Source organism: Leptosomus discolor, chromosome 28, assembly GCF_034619465.1.
Source record: "Leptosomus discolor isolate bLepDis1 chromosome 28, bLepDis1.hap2, whole genome shotgun sequence".
Taxonomy (NCBI): Eukaryota; Metazoa; Chordata; class Aves; order Leptosomiformes; family Leptosomidae; genus Leptosomus; species Leptosomus discolor.
Window position 1 is genome coordinate 389,472 of NC_141418.1, and position 19,590 is coordinate 409,061.

General features: G+C 54.5%; 1 protein-coding gene across 1 annotated transcript; it reads left to right on the forward strand.

Annotated features, from left to right (window-relative positions):
• The first annotated feature begins 1,738 nt into the window (after positions 1–1,738).
• On the forward strand, positions 1,739–19,308 carry GMIP (GEM interacting protein). The gene is made up of 21 exons (XM_086478869.1): positions 1,739–1,830; positions 7,452–7,545; positions 7,632–7,707; positions 8,579–8,642; positions 9,499–9,624; positions 9,892–9,956; positions 10,436–10,546; positions 10,784–10,864; positions 11,513–11,701; positions 11,820–11,957; positions 12,392–12,582; positions 12,904–13,025; positions 13,274–13,360; positions 13,479–13,577; positions 13,663–13,802; positions 14,020–14,208; positions 14,292–14,429; positions 14,539–14,735; positions 15,254–15,548; positions 17,092–17,212; positions 17,722–19,308. The coding sequence occupies exons 1-21, from the start codon at positions 1,809–1,811 to the stop codon at positions 18,210–18,212; spliced, it is 3,036 nt and encodes a 1,011-aa protein (XP_086334995.1). The 5' UTR covers positions 1,739–1,808; the 3' UTR covers positions 18,213–19,308.
• The last annotated feature ends 282 nt before the right edge of the window (positions 19,309–19,590 follow it).

Sequence of the window (19,590 nt, forward strand, 5' to 3'; positions counted from 1 at the left end):
GGTAAATAAGGAGCCCCACCCTTGTTCTAGGTTAGCTTCTATCAGCTTTTTAGAATTATTATTATTAATTGGAGGGGTGGGGCGACACTGTGTTGCAATCCTTTTGGCTATAAAAGCCTTTAGTCTAGAAAAACACTTTTTATAGCACTTATCTGTAAATACAGCACTTTGCAAACAGGACGCGATAACGACACTGAACATTCCTGTAACGACACCAGTGGAACGTGAGAAACTGGGACACAGGCTAGGGAAGGTTTGGTCGGGAAAGCTCGCGGTGCTGCCCGCTCTGCTGGTCCCAGCAGCACCTCGCCATCGTTGTCATCCCAATTTTCTTGTTCTCCTTTTAAAAAGTCATCCGTTACCTCCGGAGCCTGAGCAGAAACCGTCGGAGTTCACATGCGCCACGTGCAGTTGAGCCTGAAACGTTCAGCACTGAAGCCGTAACTCCGGGATCCCAGGGTCATTTTTGACTTAAACGAGGTTAATGACGGAATGCTGAGCTGAGGCTTAACTCTGACTTGAGCCCGGCTGTGGCTGACGGGACAGAAGAGCCTATAGATCGCTCTGCCGCGAAGTCTGGGGCGCAACCGCAGGGAGAAGTTCTGCAGAAGAAACGTAGCGGTGTTACGTGAGTCTCCAGCAGACGCCGAGGAAAGGGAAACTGTGTTTTGGGAGCCCAGGGACACTCGCATATGTTTTGGTTGCATAAGAGAACGTAGGGTTTTAAATTATCCATTATTTAGTGAAGAAAACCCAACAGCTCCGCTGCTGAGCACAAGTTTGTTTGTTGCCTGTCATGCTTGTGCTGTCAGTTGCTCCAACATTTGCAGCAGGAAAAAGTTCAGTTCCCGCTCACTTCGAGCTATAATCTTTGAATAAAGGTTTTCTGTTTCCCATAGCACAGCTTCATCATTCCATCACCACCAGTACTCCTAAACTGAAGGCAGAATTCACCAGTTTTAAAGAGGGCAAGGCTAGCTACGTGCTCACAGCCCGTAAATCGACGGCTTGTGAGCCGGAGCACGCCGTCCAGCGCGAGGGGCGGTCGGGTTTAAAGCCTTAATCCCAGCCCGCTGCCCCCAGGCTGGAGGTGCCGGCAGCGATAGCTTTCTCCTGAGCTCATCAAAACCTTCCCGAATCAGGACTTGTTTTTACTTCAGAAAGAAACCCTCAGGAGTTTAGATTTCGGTTCTGCTGAGCTGAACCCAAGGCCGCGGTCTCCGAGAAGGCTCCGTTGCACCCGCGCACCGGCAGAGACCAGAGGAACGGCGGCTCGGGCAAGGGCTGCCGCTGGCTCGTCCCTGCCCGACGTGCTCATCCTTTGCCGCCTTCTGTCCCCTCTTTGGACCCAGCAGCCCTGTCCCCTCACCCCCGGCGGGTTCTCAGCGGTGCGTTCAGCGTATTTGGGGGTTTCTTGGGAAGCAGAGCGCGCTCTGCGGGTGGAAGAGCCGGGGGCTGCCGCGGTAGCTGCGAGCACCGGAGCCGGGAGGACTCAGAAACGGTCCCTTCTTCGCTGTTTACCAAGAGGCATCTGAGTTATGCAAATTGCGTGATCAAACGAATGTTTCCTCACACGGAAGCAGGTCTGCAGGAAGCAGATTTGGCTACGGCAGCCGCGCTCACCGACGGCCGTTCTGCCAGTTCCCTCGGGCAGGGCTTCTCCGCACACAGGGATCATGGGCCTCTCTGGATCATTTCTTCACCTCTGATCTGACCAAGAATTTGCGCCTGACTCGATTCAGCCGTGGTCCAAAGCTGGGTCGTTTGGGATTCTGCTGCTTTCAGACCAAAACACTGAGGATTCGGCCATGGGAGACCCAGAACCAAGTGGTACGTGATGGCATTTGCGACAACCCTTTATGCTGTTCGTAGCGTGAGCTTTCGGGGCACGATACGCGATAGGACGCAGAGCGGCCTCGAGCCACCTAGGAAGTACGGGTGCTAGAAAACAGCTCTAGGTTCCGCTGACGGGGGCTTCCATGGAGATCCTGACTCTCTGGTTCTCCAAGTCCTCCTCTGGCAGGTGAAGTTATTCGATGCATTTGTACTGGCCTTCTGTAAGAGGAAAGGATGCAAATCCCCCTTTTCAGGAGGCAGAAGGGGCAGGGTTCTCCCTTAAGAGGCTGGAGGTACACACTGCTGGTACTTGCCCATCAGCAGCTCAAGTCCCTCTGACAAAAAATTGCTCTAAGTCCTTGATCTTAAAGGTGACAACCTTAACGATGAACGTAATCAGTTTGAATTGGGGTGACACTCACTGATGGAGCGTCCGAGAGGTCTCTGTGCCGCCCGAGAGCACGAATCCCTCCTGCCAGAGCCCCGTCTTCAACAGGGGCCAGTCCCTGGCGCTTCGGAGGGAGGTGAAAAGACAGTAATGTCACTGGCTCTGTCATCAAGGGAAGACAGAAGCACCTTTAGTCCTTTCCCCGCTGTCACGTTCAAACGTGCCGTGACCCCTGTAGCTAGAACCCCCTCTCTTTCAGCTTGCCTTGCAAAAAGCTGGATCTTGTGGCTTTGTCCTGAAAATTGGAAAACCATTGGCAGAATTTCCACAGCTCGTGCTGACACACGGGGACAGTTAAAGGCTGTCTCAGCGCCTTTGATAAACTCAGTAAGTTGAGCTTGTTTAGAAACTGTATGGCGAGACCAGTTTGCCGCCCGCCCTGGCCCGCCAGAGCGTTTTTGTGTCTTCAGTGGTGCCCGCACAGCCCCCACCAGCCCTGACACCAACATCGAACGCGCTCCTCGCCCAGCGCTGCCTGCAGAGGCACAGGCAGAGCCCGCTGCTGCCCGCTGTTCCCCTTCTGCACGTCCCCAGCGCTTGCAGCAGCCTCTTCCCGCAGCGCTGCACGCAAAGCTCGTGTTGGGCAACTGCTCGCGGCGGCCAGCTCTGCTTTTCAGGGCAGAGGCTTCCACCCGGCGGTATAATATCTCACCTCATTTGGGGACGTTCAGCCACACGCTGCAGTGGGAGCAAAACCATTCCTGAGGCCGTTTGAAGACGTTTATAATGCAATAAATACCCGTCTGCCTGCTTTGTTGGCCTCCAGTCCGGGTCTCCTCAAGCACTTTCCCGGGGGAGATGACGCTACGAGTCTGATCCGTCAATAAACCCACCAAAGAGCAGGAATCTGTTTCTGAGATCCCCCTAGAAACAGCCCCATACGCTGATTAAAGATCTATTTTTAGGTTGGTCAGTGAAAGCTTTCGACATGTGACCGAGCCCAGCATCCAGAACGTGACACGACCGTAAAAGTAAAATGCCCGTGAGAACACGGGGCGTGCCGTGCCCAGAGCCCATTTTAGCAACATCTCGTCTGTTAAGGAGGTTTATTTCACAGCCTTTTGCAAAACCAAAATGACTGGTATAAATCATTTCGTTCAGCCTGGGTTTTTAGCCAGTAACTGTCCTAGAGTCAGCCTTCCGTCGCCTGTCAGGAGGGATTTTTACTGTTTTCCAGTACAGGAAGCATCTGCTGCGCTTCCCTGTCAGTCTAAATTCTTCTTGCCATTGCTAACGTTTCCTTATTCTTAACATTGAAGAAACGAGCAGCCAGAAGTGTAACGTAGTTCTACTTTTCTTACTTAAAAAGCAAAGTTTATTCCGTAATTAAGCACTGCAGGGCGCTGCCATCTATCAAGGCAGGTCTGGTTCACGAGCATTTTCCTCTTAACGCCGGCAATCGCCTCGATTTGACTTTGCGAACTGACGCCCCTGCTGTGAGATCTCAGGAAGACGCGCAGTGTGACACCTGCGTTGTCACTGATTCGATGTACTGAGTGGAAATTCTCCTCCCCCTCCCCCCGCCCTGGTTCATTAATCCCCTCGTTAAAACGAGCTGCTATTTAAGACGCCGTGACCTCTGCTAGTGTTTCCTGTCAGTTGTGGGCGACCGCGCTGCCTGGCAGCGGTTCCAGCCTCCTCAAAAATGAGCTGATTTGTAAATTCAGTTTTTGCCCAGGCCTTTGTTCCACTGAAGAGGAGATGAGACGTCAGGGCGAGATAGGAAGTGGCCTTGGGTTTGCAAAACCGTCATCAAGGCACTTGGATTATTTTGTTCCAAAACTGTTATTGCTCAGGCAGCCAGAGGTGCTGACCTGGGCACCGGAGCGTCGTCCTCTGCTGCCAGCCACCACCGGAGTCTCCCTGGGGGGTGTCTTGGTTAAAGAGGGAGGAATTCACGCAGGAGCAGCGGACAGTTTGAGAGTTTTCAGACTTATTTGGCCTAATTTGGTTCAAACGGCGTTGTGGCTTAGCCAGCAGGGGATTTTACACAGATGCTGCTAAGAACTCCGTGAGTCCTTTTATGGAGAAACTGGAGATTTGCCCTGGTGGAAAAATTCAGATGTTGTGTTGCAAAGTGCAAGACCGAGCGCAGAGAAGAGGAAGGCGCTACCGAGAACAGGCTCGTGATACCGAGGTTTGGCAACAGGGCTGCGCTGAATTAGGAGTTTTAGACATTTGCCCTATTTCACGGTAACTGCAGCTGAAAGGGAAGCGATGCTTCTGCTGAACGGCGGAACAAGAGTTGCTCCTGCTCAAAACATCCTGCACAGGCCCCGCTGCGGGAGCGCGCTCTCCCCGTCGCGGTGGCAAAAGGCAGAGGAGAGCGGCGGGCTTTCCAGAAGGTAGAGGGTGCAGGGGAGACGGGAGTCTTGTCCGGCCGAGGATGGGGCAGGACTTCGCAGGACAGCTGGCCTGCTCCCGGGCGGGCGTTGGGCGGGCGTTGGCCGTGCGGGGGTGCTCTCCTTCGGGACACACGTCCGGGACGCTGGAAGGGGGCTCTGCTGGAATGGGCTAAGAGAAGAGTAAGGCCACGCTGTCCTTCCAGAGCCACAGGTGGGGTTTAATCTCCAGAAGAGCGAGGCTCTGGATCAGCCTTCCAGGTGTCGTCGGGTTGACCAGTAGGGTGACTGGTTTTAAATTGAAGCATCCCTTCGTAAATAAGGCTGCAGGTTCTAGTGACTGAGCCCGAGCCTCTTCCAGGCCTGCGGCCCTGCACCCCAGAGCCGCAGCTGGTCCTCAGCGCTCAAAGCAAAGGGCGCTGAGCAGGCCTTGAAAGACGAGGTAGCTGATGGATAGCTACGGGAGCCTCTGCAAGCCTGCCAGGGCTCCGTTTTCCTCCCAGCACAGGAAAACACATACAGGCGTTCACACGTTGAGCGAGGGGCGGTCAGGAGCGGCCGGTTCACCAGGAAGGGACATCCTGAAGGTCTCCGATGACAGCCGTGACAACCAAGAGCGATCGATACGTTCCAGGCGATTAAATTCCTTGATGAGACACGCACGAGGCTCCTGAATCGTTTGGCCCAGACCCGCACGTGCCAAAAAGCCGCTCGAAAGGTTCCGAATAAGACGGGACAAACCGGTGCTGCTCCCGAGTGACGGAGGGGCCGCGCGGCGGGAAGCACGTGTTCAGACGTGTGGGAGCGCAGCAGAGCGCGGCAGCGAGGCTGGGAAGCCTTTCCACGTCCCACATTTCCACCTTCCTGCTTTTATAGCATTGCATATAATGCATTCTCATTGAGATGAGGGAAAAGGCACGTGAGAACCTGAGGTTCATGCTCATCTTGCGGCGCCTCACACTAGCTGCTTCCAGAAGCAGAGCGTTCCGTTTTGCCCACCGCTGGCGCTGCTCACGTTGAGTCACTTCTTCCTGTCGTACCGTCCTCCGCTGGGCTAAGCGAGAGAAAGTACAGCGGTCCGCCTGCTCACGCAGAGCGCCAAGCGCAGGCAGAACTAAATCGGCGTGCCTTGGGTTTGGTACCTCTTGGATAGCGAACGACTACGGCAAGTAAGCCAGGAGCCAGCGCCTTTCTCGATGCAGAAGGGAGCACAGCTTGTGGCCCGTGCTGCTCAGCGCTGGCTGGGAGGGGAGGGGTGGCTTCAGCGTCCCCCCCAGCCTTCTTCACAGTTATTTCTGGGTTTAAGGCGATGGTAGGCTCAGACGGGTCGATGTTCACAGCTTGGGCGCTGTAACTATGTGATTGTCAGAGAGCACTTTCATTTGGCGCCAGACGAGGACATTTGTGGAAAAAAAATCCCTAATCAGTCCCTGACTTTCTCTAAATTGTAGATTCAAATACTTTCTCCGCGTCGTTTGGCATCTTTGTGCAGTTAAATACCCCGTGTGCACACGTACGTGCTCACAGTCTCCCTTATTACCAGCACGGACAAGCCAGTCCCGTGCTCTTCCGCACCATTTCGTCTGGAAGATGACCGGGATCGTACCGCCCCGCCGGCACGTCTCCCCCCCGCGTGCTGGGACTTTCCTGGAGCCATCGGCCTCTCCCAGGGGCAACGTGGCTCTGCGAGGCCGGGGTCAGCAATGCCATGATGCTGTTTGTGGGCTCAATGCCAGCTCCTGCGTGAAACCCGACTTGAAAAATCCGTATTTTTCGGGACCGAGACGAGGCCCAGGAACCGGTAGAACTAAACGAGGCACAAACTGACTTTTCTACTCAGCATCATTTGAGCAACATTTGCAAGTACTTGCTCACTGTCAAAAACTGAACCATCAGTGAAGCAACTCTAGATTTAGGTCAACCACATCCTGTTTCCTGGAGTGTCAAAAGGACAAAGAAGAGTGAGGTTTTCTTTTGTTTTTGCCAATTGCGCCCAGTTTCGTATTTTAAAAACATTTTTCCTTTTATTTTTTTGCAGCAGCTTTCAGCCTGAGACAATTTTAGTTTCAGCCCTACCACGACAGAGTGGAAAGCGAGATGAACGGCGTCAATAAGCCCGTGCAAAACGCGCGCACTCGCCTCCACCCTGCTCGACCTGCAGCTGCAGAACGTGCTCGGCCCTCGCAGGCGCGCGGTGCCCCTCGCGCCGGGACAAGGCCCTTTCGCATTTTGCCTGCCCGGTAGTTTGTACCTGCCGGGGGCCGAATAAGACGCGGGGTTTCGTGCCGTGGATGATGGCAGGGTGCCCACATGGAAAACGTTGCGACACACGTCACGCGCGAGGAACGGGCGAGGTCGGCGGCTCGGCCCAGCCCGCGCGCGGCTCTGCCGACCCCCACGGCACCGCGCGGGCCGGAGCGAGGCGCGGGGGATGCCGCCGCGCCCCGGGAGCCCCTCCATCGGGTCTGCCGGCTCCGGACGGAGGGCGGCGGCGTGCCTTCCGCTCAGAGCGGCTGTGGTAGAGGTTTCGGGTCTGACGGCCAGCCCACTGGGGTGTCTCCCCTGGACACCTGCAGGCTCGATTTCTGGGGGTTCTGCCCAAGGAACCTCCGTGAATTGACTGTTCCCAAAGTTTGCCGTTGAATCCCACCTCGCCCTCAGCCTCACCTCGCTTTGCCGGGCCACCGCAGTTTGTCGCGTCCCCGTGGCTCCGCGCCGGGCAGCGGGGCTCAGCCGCGCTCCCCTGTGCCTCTAGAAACCGTCCCGCCGGCTGAGGGAGCTCCGGGTCAGGCGTTGCGGTGAAACGATTTCTCCTCCAACTCCAGGTCTCGACCCTCAAGAGAGGAACCCTGAAAGCAGGAAGCGGTACAGTGAGATATTCCGGACCCTGGACGCCATCGAAATCTCAATTGGGAACACGTACGTAGAGAAACGGGGCCGGACTGCTCCTCTGGCTCTTTGGAACCTCAATTTATTTCATCGCCATTTTTTTCCCCATGATGCAGGGCGGTCGATATGTTCACTGGTGATGCTGACAGCACCGACGACGCGGACCTGACCGCAGAAAGAGACGTCGTTCCGGTAGGCAAAGAATGAAATCCATTTTATGAAAGAAATCATCGATGGCCGTCGCCAAAGTGCATGATTCTACGTTGCTGAATTCTCTGCTGTTAAATTCTCTGCTGTTAAAATTGGGTTTGGGTGGTCATCTGAAAAAAAATACTCACAGCTCTTACTTGAATAGACAGAAAATACCTGTTATCTTGGTTATCAGTGATGGAGGCAGCAACAGAGCCGATAGCATTTAGTGGAACCATTCAGGCACTTTCTGTTTGGATTTATGTTTTCCTGAAAAATAAGATGTGGGAATTGCCGGTTGGAGTTCTGCGTGCTAAGAAAAAGACAAGACAGCAAACGCAAAATACTTTTGCGTCATGCATCAAAAAAATCTCTAAAATCTTGGCCTTAAGAAACAGAAGACCTTCAAAAGAGAACTTAATGTTTTTTCGCTTGCTTTGGGCAGTACGGGGCTTTTGGGGATAATCAGCCTCATTTCACGCTTTTCTGTATAAACAAAGGGGCTAGGAACTTCATTTTTCTCTGACAGCGACTGTTCTTGTGTAACCATACTGCCCCATGAGCTAAACTGGAAAGTAAAACCCAAATACTTTGTGATTTCCAGCAAAACGAGAGCTGCCAACATTCACTCTTGCGGCCCTTCCCCAGCCTTGACCTCTCTGCCCTGACGGGCGCTTCCTCCCCGTTGCTGTCTCTGGCGGGCTTTCCTGCCGCCCTGCCTTCCCCCTGCCAGGTCTCGGGCGGTTTTACCTGCACTGGGTGCCTTGGCTAAGCCCGATCGGCGCTCCGGCCAGCTTTTGGGAAAAGTCCTCCAAATTTCCAGATTTTCTTTCACTATTTTCCTCTTTTTTTTTTTTTCTTTTCCCCTCCGCAGTTGAATGAAAGTTTCTGCAAGAGCAAAACCAGTTCAGAGAGGCAAGTGCAGGCAGACCTAACAGGTAATATTGCTGATTGAAAACCAAAGAGGTGACGGGAGAACACTTAATCACCCGGCAACGGTCCTGGCAGCCTCCCGGTGACACGGGTGGAAACCGCCGGGGTGTCTGGTCTCGGGCGGAGCTCGGCCCGGTGCCCACGAGGATGCGGGTGCCCACTCGAGCTCAGTGGTCCCCCCGGCTTCTCCAGCACACCAGTCTTCCCCTGTTCGCCCATTAACACCTCCTTAAGGAGCTTCTCACGAGGAATTGATTTCTAAATACCGAGACAGGTCTGCTGGTTTTAAGCACAGTAAAGATCAACCCAGGGAAACTTGGGATACTCTGGAGCACGTTGTGACCCATTGGGAAGGTTCTCGCCAGCTCTGGACTTGCTGCTGGCACCACAAAATATAACGTAAAATTGGGCTTTCTTCATATAAAGTCCCTAAGAAGCAAAACCCCCCCCATTTCTAAGCTGCTTTCGCACAGATTTCAGCTGAACTGTGTTTAGATTTGCCCGCTGCAGCGTGATGAATCTGCATCGGGTTCCACCAAGGAACAAGAATACCTCCTGCAGCTCCCCAGCAACCCGTTAGGTCCTTCATTTTTGGATTTCAAAGCAAATTAAATAAAAATATTCAATTAAAAGGGAAATAGAACAGTGTAAATTACCTGGAACTTGCGTGGCTCCGTGGGTGGGACTGCATCGGGTCGCCATGAAGTAGGTTGTAATGACATTGTTCAGCAAAAGACCTTTTTTATGGCTGTTACCCGGGAATTTCGCAGCACCAACCCCTGAGACTCCAATTTGCTGCTGTTGGGGGAGCCTCTGCCCATCAGCCAGAGCCGTTCTGAACCTCCCTTCATTCTCTTGCAGTTCAGGAGGCCGACGAAATGCTGATAAAATGTGAAGGCGGCATCGACGCAGCGCTCGAGTACGCCAAAATGTGGTGTAAATACGTCAAAGAGCTTCTCAGCTGGATTGAGAAACGCCTGAGTTACGGTGAGTCTGCACAGAACAGGCTGGGAGCCCGTAGGCTTTTGGGCTTTTTAAATCATAGCCAAGATCACAGGGTTGCAAGCAAAAGCAGAGCAGGGAGGAACTGGCCCAACACCAACCCGTTTAGTTGCTTTTGCCTGAAGATAAAGACACGGAGTCGGGGTTTCTCCTTCCCTGAGTGACACAGATTGACTGGAATGACCCCTGGCTTTGACCAACCCGCCTCTACCCCCGTGAATCTGGTCTCTAATCCACTCTGCCCTTTCACAGAGACAGAGTTTGCCAAAGGGATGGTGAAGATTGCGGAATTGGGACGAAATGCCGTCTTCCAACAGGTACGGGTGCTTGCGGTGCTCCTGCTTCACTGCACGGGGTTCCCTTGGGAGGAGGAGGAGGGTGGGAGTCCTGTGCGGAGCAAACATGAGGCTGTCTGCACGTGTGGACGGCTTGTAGAGTCCAGCTTAAATCCTACAGCAAACAGGCCTCCAAAGCTCTTCCTAAACCTCTCAGTATTGGAACAGCCCCTTTTTAATTTCCCCCGGGCTCATAACACAGAGTGATTCTTTGGAAAATTAGGCAGAGGATTCAGCAAGGCAGGGCATGGAGTCAGCACAACACCGCCCAGCATGGAAACCCTTCAGCTTCTGGCATCCTGCTGCCTGTGTTGGCTGAAACACCCCCCCCTCGCCCAACCGGTGCAGACGCTCCCACCTTTCTGTAATAGATCTCGGTCACAGACACCGAAAGCTCTTTAATTTAGGAAAGCTGCAGCGATTATCCATCATTTTGTATCCGCTTTTTTTGGTTCCTGCAGTACAACATGCCTCTCCGGGCGCTCTATATGATGGTCCTGGAACACGACATAAAGATTGGGAACTCAGCTACTGAGACTGCAGGATTGCTCCAACAGAAGGAATTCTACCAGGTACTGTGTTTCTCCTGAAAACCTGCTGCAAGATTAGATGGGAGCATCCCAGAGACCTAGCAAAGCGATTTATCCTGGTCTGAGCGGGCAGAGGGGAGAAGAGAATGAAACGCACACCGAGTTTCAGGGAAAGCAGCACCTCCAAGGCTCGCTTTCCAGCGTCATGCCCTCAGCTGCCAGGTACTTTTTCCTGCCTCGGGAGGAACTGTTGCTGTCCTAACTGCTATTCCTCCGCAGCCTCTGTCAGCCAAGAAGAATGAAATCGAGAAATGGAGGAAAGAATTCAAAGACCAGTGGACAAAGGAACAAAAGAGAATGGTGAGAGGCCACTGGGTGGGCCTGACCTGTGTGCTGGTCACGGCTCAACACACTGAAAACAAGTGTTTGTGAACCAGCAGTAGCTCATGCGATACACACGGCGTCTGAACAACAGTCCTTCTTTAAAGAGGGGAAGGGGGAGCGCTGCAGCGTTCCTTGCCATCCTGCCTGCTGGATCCCACCGCCTCCTGCCGGCTGCGGAGCCTGGCAGAGGGGGGACGCGGCTCGGGCTGGCCCGCGCTGGCACGGGGCTGCCTTCAGCCCAGAGCCATCCCCCGCAAAGGCAGGCTCTGTGCCCGCGCCCCCCCGCCAGAACCCGGCTGCAGGCGCTCTGCCAGCGCTCGGCCATCAGCCCTGTGCTCCAGGGGTTCCTGCTGGGGAGGAGGATGCCCCTGGGCACCCTGCAGGATGTGATCCAGCACGGCTGGGTCTCTGCTCAGCTGTGGAGGAAACCCGGGGGCTCCCTTAGAGCTCCTGAACTTTGGGAGGGAGGGAGGGAGGGAGGGAGGGAGGGAGGGAGGACACTGATGTCCACGGGGATGATCACACCCATTTGAACCAAGAGACAGGCGCTTTCCTCGTAAGCAGAGCCCCGCTGCGACTCCTTCCTCGCGGGGCTTCCCAAACCTGCTCCTTTTCCCCTTCAAGAACGAGTCCTTGTCGTCCCTGCGCAAGTCCCGCCTGCAGTACATCCAGCGCTGCGAGGAGCTGGAGAAGGCAAAGCACCTGAGCGCCAAGGCGGAGGACGAGTACCAGAACGCAGCCGCCACCAACCCCGGCAGCGCCAGCAAGCAGCTGGAGAAGCGACGCCGTTCCTGCGAGGAGGCCCAAGCCAAGGTGACGGGTTCAGATCAGGCCGCCGGTAGCCGCGGCCACCCCACGCGCCGCGTTGCGGCGTCTTCCCACCCGTCCTGGTGACTTTCTCCTCCTCTGCTCCGCTGCGGGTCGCGCACAGGTTCAGGAAACAGAAGCTTTGTACAAGATGTGCATCAGCGATGCCAACTTTCGGCGACAAGAACTGGAGAAAGTGCGAGCGCGGATCGTCTCCCACATCCGGAAGCTCATCTACCAAGGGGACGAGGTGCTGACGTGGGTACGTGTGGTCTTGTAATTTCTCCTGTAATCCTTGTTCCAGGGAGACTGCTGCTTGGGATAAGACCTCTAGGGTCTTCAGCATTTCACTGTTGAACCACCCTCTGCTGACCGTCCCCAAGCAGCTGAAATGCTCTGGACGTTGCTTTGCTACGAAAAAATCTCGGACATATAATCACATTTTCAATTGCTGCTGCTTTGAGGACACGGATATCCACAGAAAAATCCTGGGGGGGGAAAATCCCGGAACAAGAAACAGTGACAAATAAATTTGTACCCGATCTGTTAGGCAGAGCTATCGATAAGCAGAAGTGCAGGTAACTGAGTCTGGGTAATGAAAACAGCGGTCTGGTGAGTGACTGAGAGATCCAAGGGAGGAAAAAGCACCTGGGCTTCGACCAGCAACGAGTTTTTGTGTTGTCTCTCCCCTGTAAGGTCACTTTAAGGATGTTCAAGCAGCGGCAGACTCAGTCGGAACAGATTCCAGTGGGATACCAGTACCTCTCCGAGGTCTGCAAGCCGTACAAAGCCGGTGAGAAATACCTGGAGTTCATTCAGGCCCTGCAGAAGAAAGACATTCACGTGGAAGTGTTCGAATTCGAGCCACTCACTCACGGAGGGCAGAGGTAACAAAGAAAAAAAAAAAAAAGTAGAAACTTACTTCCTAGCTGAAAGTTCAGAAATCTGTGGTGCACAGAACAACAACAAAAAAGTTTGACACACATTTATGGAGTCATTTTGACTTCTAAATTTTCCCTGCCAATAGAGAAGGTGAAGTTATATTGAACAAACTTGTTTCCCTGGTTTTGTGCCAGTGTTCATTATAGTCTCCTGGAAAACCCAGCTGCCAGCTAGCCATGCATTGACTCAGGTACCCACACGGCACCTTGGTGATCCAATAATGTCCGGTACTCACTGCTGGAAAATGGCTTGCAACCCCTCCTCAGGTCCCCTCCCAGCGGCAGAAAGAGGATGGCATTGCATCCCGCAGGACCCTCTTCCGCAGGAAAGGACGCGAGCACGCCAGAAGATACGTCCAGAAAGCAGCTCTCCGCAGATGGCGAGCTGAGTAGGTTGAATTTAACAACGACGACCCGATTTTCTCTCGGGTCACTGTGGTTTAACGCAGATTAGCAGCCAAAGAGGTGCGAGAGGTTCCCAGATTCTTAGGGCAGCGCTTAAGGCTTTGCTCAGACTGGGAGAAAATGTTGACAAGCATTTATGGGTTTTCTTGGGAGCCTGGTTTGCGCTTCAGCCCCGTGTTGAAGTATCCCGAGAGCACTCGGGGTGGTCTCTCACGGTATCCACCTTCCGCAGGTGCGAACAAATCCCTCTGCAGTGACACGGAAAGCCTCGGTGGGAGCTGTGAATCCCGGTCCCTGGACTCTCCTAATTCTAGCCCAGGTAAGAGCCACAGAAATTCTTGCCTAATATTGCCCAGAAATGGGAATAAAGTCAACACCGACCCGCTTTGTGCGTCCTGAGGACGAGAACAGCTGTTTGTATTTTCTCTCTTCTCCAGGCAACTCCGATAGGAAGTTGTTGAAAGCTCCATCCACTGGCACCGTGTCCTCCTCAGATGATTTCGAAGAACGAGACTCCTTGCACACTTTTGAAAACGGTGAGCCGCACACGTGTCCGACTCACTGGGTGAACCCCGGCTCACGCAGCGGTTCCTCTTCACGCTGCAAATGCTGTTCCCGCAGAAAACGGCACCTCCCAGCAGCAGGTTAGGAACATCCCCCTCTCCAGCGCAGCGCAGACCCACCGGCTGCGGAAGCTGCGGGGGCCATCCAAGTGCAGGGAGTGCGACACCTTCATGGTCAGCGGCTTCGAGTGCGAGGAGGTGAGGGCTAGCAGAGGTCACCGCGGACGCGGGAGCCCGGGGTGACCCTTGTCTCGCTGAAGGTCTCCTCGAGGAAGCCACCAGCTGCCACTTGCCTGAAACAACCCCCTCGGGCTTGGCGGGACTTGGGTGGTCGAGGGAGCAGGAGAAGTCCTCCAAGTTCTGCCACCGCTGGACCACAACCAGAGCACAACTCGGGTCGGTTCTGCCGTTTCAGTGCTGCCTGGCCTGCCACAAGAAGTGTCTCGAGAACCTGCTCATCACCTGCGGCCACAAGAAGCTGCCCAACCGAGTACCCCTTTTTGGCATCGACTTCGCGCAGGTTCCTCGCGACTTCCCAGAGGAAGTTCCCTTCATCGTGGTGAAATGCACCTCGGAAATTGAAGCCCGTGCCCTCGGGGTGCAGGTGAGCCGTCAGTTGTTCTTGTTTCCGTCTCCCCTGCTCTGTATCCAAAGCTCCTGACCCCTCCCCCCCTCTGAACCGCGCAGGGGATCTATCGGATAAGCGGATCCAAAGCCCGGGTGGAAAAGCTGTGCCAGGCATTCGAGAACGGACGGAGCCTGGTGGAGCTCTCCGAGCACTCCCCCCACGACGTCACTGGGGTCCTGAAGCATTTCCTGAAGGAAGTGGGTACCAGACCTCTGCCGGGAGGGCAGGTCTCAGCCGACCGCGGCCTTCCTCAGTGCCAGACCAGCAGGATGAAGTACCGGCTGTTTTCCTCCCCTCTTGCTGCAGCTTTCGGCACCGGTGCTGCTGTCCCAGCTCTATAACGATATCATCGCGCTGGCCAAAGATTTGCAAAAACCTGGGGAAGACAAGTTGGACTGCGCAGGCTTCTCCTCCGACCCCATCCAGAGCATGAAGGACTTGCTGAGCAGGTTGCCTGGAAGCAACTACAACACTCTGCGGCACCTCATTGCGCACTTGTACAGGTGAGGAGCGTGCTGGTCACCACGCTGGTCAGCGTCAGGTCCGGCCGCAGGAGATCCCCGCCAGAGGAGCAGCTAGCTCAGCACCAAAGAGGTATGAGAGGAGCTTCTGGGCTTCCTCGCCCTGGGAGAGCCAAGCAGGCAGTTGAGGAGGGTAAAAAAACCCAATCATTCATGGAAAGGACCACCTTGCAGCAATTAGGAGAAAGTCTTAACGACCAAGAAGGACCAGAAGGTCCTTACTGATAAAGCTTCATAAAGCACAGAGCAAGAGGTCAGGGAACAGCATGAATCAAGCCCTCTCTCCCCCAGCTCTGGACGCAGGCCACGAGAAACAGCCGCTCACATTAGGGCTGCACCATCCAGGCAACTTCTGAGATTTTTCTCCGGAGTTTCCCTGCACAGACCAGAGCTCTGTTCCCCGTAAAAGACAGGAGTTCTCTCTCTGCCAGGGAATGGGGGTTTGGTGCATTCGGGTCGAGAGCTGGGAGGCCCCTAACAGTCCTGTTTCCCTTCCCCAGGGTGGCAGAGAAATACGAAGAGAACAAGATGTCCCCAAACAACCTGGGCATAGTATTTGGGCCAACCCTGATCCGGCCAGGCTCAGGGAGCGATGTCTCAATGTCATGCCTTGTTGACTCTGGGTATCAAGCCCAGATTGTGGAGTTTCTCATTCAGAACTACGAAAGGGTGTTTGGGATGGATGACCTGCCTTCATCCATGTCCCTCGGATGTGAAAATCCTTCGCAAGAAGCATCGACAGAAAAGGATGAAGGACCTCAGAGCCCAAACACGGCCCAGACCATAACTCTAGAGGTAGAGCTCCCAGAGGCTGAGCTGGGCTTGCTGACCCTGCTGTAGAGACAGGAAGGTGGACTAGCGATTAAGGAACTTCTTTCACAAATAACAAAACTGTTTCCTATCAGAGGGTTATTCTGAGGAAGGAGCAGAGAGCCTGTTGCATGTGGAGTGGAAGAAATGGAAAAAAATTATAAGCTACAGATCACTTGGCAGCTTCTCAGACCACTCCGGATGGTGGTTTTGCTCCCCCGTTTTAGATCCCAGTCATTCTGGAAAATTGTGGGGTTTCTCCATCCAAAATTGCGTGGGACACTGCTGTTTCTCTCTGCAAACAGCTCTACAGCTTTGGAAGCAGCTACTTGCACTTAAGACCCAGCAGATCCCCCAGCACAGCCCTACAGGGCTCTGCTGCCTCCCCGAGCGGTGGCCACGGACCCTGGTTTCCTCCCGCACTACCGAGTGTTCTGCGTTCTTCCCCAGCTCCACGGCTCTCTCCTCACCGTAGTTCACAACCTATTTCACAGCCCTTTGAAACCACAGATGGGCATAGCATCCCCGAGCTGGGACGTGGGGTTTGTTTTTTTCCTTTCCACAGTTGTTTGGTGAGCAAGAAAGAGGAAATGACTTTCCTACAGTTAAGCCAAAGGGGGAAAGATCTGGGTTCAGGGACTCTCTGCCTTCTGCAGTCATGGATGCTTGTGGGCCAGACTGCGTGTCTGCAGCGACCCTGTCCATGGCTGACACGCAGTAATGCTGCTTTCTCCACAGCTCCAGCTCCCTGAGGAAGCAGAAATTAGAATAACTATGCTTGAAATAAAATCACCAGGGTAGACACAATCCGCTTCTCGTGTGTGGGGATCCTACAGGATTAATCACCCTTCACAAACAGCATTTTTGGATACACAACTACCGCCTTTGGCCGCTTTCAAAGCCATTTTTACCTGCTCCTGCAGCAGGATTCTGCAGAAGGTGTTGCAAACCTTTAAAGAGGGGAGTCGCTTCTAAGGGCGCTCTCGTTTTGCCATGAATAAAACTGACATCTGGAGCCCCTGCCCAAGTGACCTTGTGCAAGCGCACCCTGGTTCCGTACCAGCTGTGACTCCCAGGCACTCCCGCGCCCTTCCCTCATCCTCTCGTTTGCATTTGACAGCAATTACTGTGCTCCAGTCACCGACATGTCCCCTCGTTGCTCTGAAATGGGCCGCTTCAGCGTCCCGCGGGACACGGGAGTCGCTCTGAGCGCGCTGCTGCTCCGCACAAGGCAGCGGCTGCTTCCTGGGGCGGCTTTTGCGGCAGCTGTGGTCTGCCAGCATGGAAGCTGCAGTCGGCAGGTCCTGAACCGTAATTTTCTCTCATGGCCCTGCCCTGTGACCTTCTGCAAGCTCCTTCCCTACTCCCCCAAGCGTTACAGGTAACCTAAGAGCCCCCGAGGCATTTTCAGCTCAAGCCGTTGCCTCCTTTCACTGGGTTCTGACAGCAGCCGGGGTGAAGCGGGAGTTGACAGTACCTTCATGTCAAATAAGAGCCCTGTGTAAACACTCATGACTTTTTCCAGCAGAACTTCTCCTCCAAGCACGGTTTAGATGTGGACAGTGTCTCTGCTAACTCATCTTCCAGGGAAGCCATCCGTGAGCTGACTCAGGAGGGAGCCCGCAGCCCGTCAAGCGCGGATGCCCCAGGTAAACGGGGCGGTGGTGACGGTGGTGCTGTTCTAGGCTGTCTTGCACCGCGTTTGCTGGTTTTCTCACCTCCCGCCTGCCTCTACGCTACGCAGCGGAGGAAGCGCAGCCGGGCCCCCTTCGGCAGCGCTGCTCTTTGTGCAGAGAACCTATTGCGGAGCAACCGCCACGTAGCTCGCACGGAGCCACGGGCACCTTCTCGGCTGTGCTCAGGAGGGGCTTTTCCCTGCCGCTGCCTCGGCTCTCGTGCCCGCGGTCACCTCTGCCAGCTCTCCGGGCTTTAACGCCTCGAGAGCAGCCCTGGGAATATAAACCCAATTCGTATCTCATGCCTCTTTCAAATGTCTGTCTTGCGATTGCTCTTGATTAATGAGGCTGATAGAGGGGGGTGTCAATGCGGGAGGGATCTCAGTGTCCTTTCTAAGGGGAAAAGAAGTCATCAGCCAAACGGGTTTGTCATAGCAACCTTGTCTCGCTGTTCTAAGCTAACTGCCCGATTTTCTGTTCAGAGATGAACACAAGCGTCGGCTCAGAGCTGGAGGACCTGGAGGACTCTGCGCAGGAAAAGACAGACAGCGATTCGGACACGGTGCTGGGGACCCAGCCCAGATGCCATTTCAGCCGACAACCCGTAAAATACATTCGAACGCCGGTGAAAACCAAGCCAGTCATTCCCAAATCTTCCAGTCTGCCCTTGGGGACTACTGCATTAGCCAACGTGGCAACAGAGTCTGGCGCAGAAGGGAACCCTGCAGACTGCAGCTCCGCCACCAAGGATGTCCTGGAGGAGGGCACTAGGAACAGCTCGAGTGACACAAGCACGCTCAAGCAGCGCTCAGGAGGGAGACAGCAGCTCAAACACTTTGAGATCACGCAGGAAACCGCCAGGATTGTCTCAAAGTTTAAGTTCGATGACACTTCTGCGTCCCCCGAGCCTTCTCTGGAGAGCACGGGATCTACTGCGAAGGGAGAGGACCTCAACCCGGGGACATACCTGTAGAGGAAACCCTAAGGGTGACTGATAACAGCGATGGAAGGGAGAGGGGGCTGAAATCGCCCTCCTGCTGCGCAAGGGAACAGCGATGGGGTGAGAATAACACCCGGGTTGTTTTTACCACGCAGGCTGGAGAAAAGGCCCCTGCTGTGAACTGCCTGCTGGGCTTTGAGCTAACCCAGGATTTGCTCTTTGTTCGTTACCAAACCCACGCCAGTGACAAGAAGCAAGCCCAGTGCCTCCCTCTGGAACATGCCCCGTTCAGCAGGAAGGACAATGGGAGCAGTAGAGGAAACGCAGGTTGCCTGGCTGGAAAGACGTAGCCAGGAACGAGGCAACTGAAATGTCGGACGTCGGACAGAAAATGTTCCCAGACGGTCGTTTTCTGGCAGCTGCAACAAGCCCTGATTTTTGTCATTTTTATTTCACAACATTTTTGAGCGTTACTCACTTTTTGAGTGTGACAGAAGAGGGTGCGCGGGCAAAGCTCACGTACTCTGGATCCTCCTGCTTCCTTGGCTGGAGCTTCAACTTGCTGGTCAGCACAAAGCCGTTCTGCAAAGGGAGAAGACACTGCCGTACTCTGAGCCGGACCCGTTTCTCCGAAACATTCATTCTATTTCCCTCGAAACACGCTGAGCTTCTGCAATACTTCCCCGAGAAGCTGTTGGTGCCGTGAAGAAGGCAAAGCCCTGAGCCCCCAGCAGACAAGAAGATTTCTTGGCTCTAAGACCGAGGTGCTCTGACTTGTTGGGTCTCCCTCTCACCTGCCCGTGGGTTGGGTTACCCCAACGCTCCTTTCTGCCTCCCCGCCGCGGATTTTCTGTCCGCCAAGCTTTAACGTGAGGAGAGGGAGCGCTCTGTCCTGTAGTGCCCTCTGGTGACACCGGCGTGGGGGTGACAGAGCCTGCTGGCCCGGGGACAGCTTTGTGGGAGGGGATGGGCAGCGCTCCAGGTTTCCTTGGTGCGTGGTTGTGCCTACAGCGTGAAACTCGGACGACAACCTAAACACTTCTGCGCTAGGGCGGCTTTCGGGAAGGTCGACCATCGCTGCAAAGACCCCCGGCGTGCAAAGACCCCCGGCGTGCAAAGACCCCCGGCGTGCAAAGACCCCCGGCGTGCAAAGACCCCCGGCGTGCAAACGCTTTCCCCAACCAGCTCAAGAGGTGGAGCAATCTACTTCCCAAATTCCTTCCACCTCATCCACAGACCTCGTTTCGGTCCCGTTTCTTAACAAGGCTCTAAAAGCGGTGCTAGGGATCTGTTCTGAGCGTTTGTACAGTTCAGGCTAAAGAGAGCTCGCGTCTCCGGAGCAATGTATATTTGTTAATACAGTGCTTTGAACTCTTGAATAGTAAATTATCTTTTACTGTAGAACTTCTGT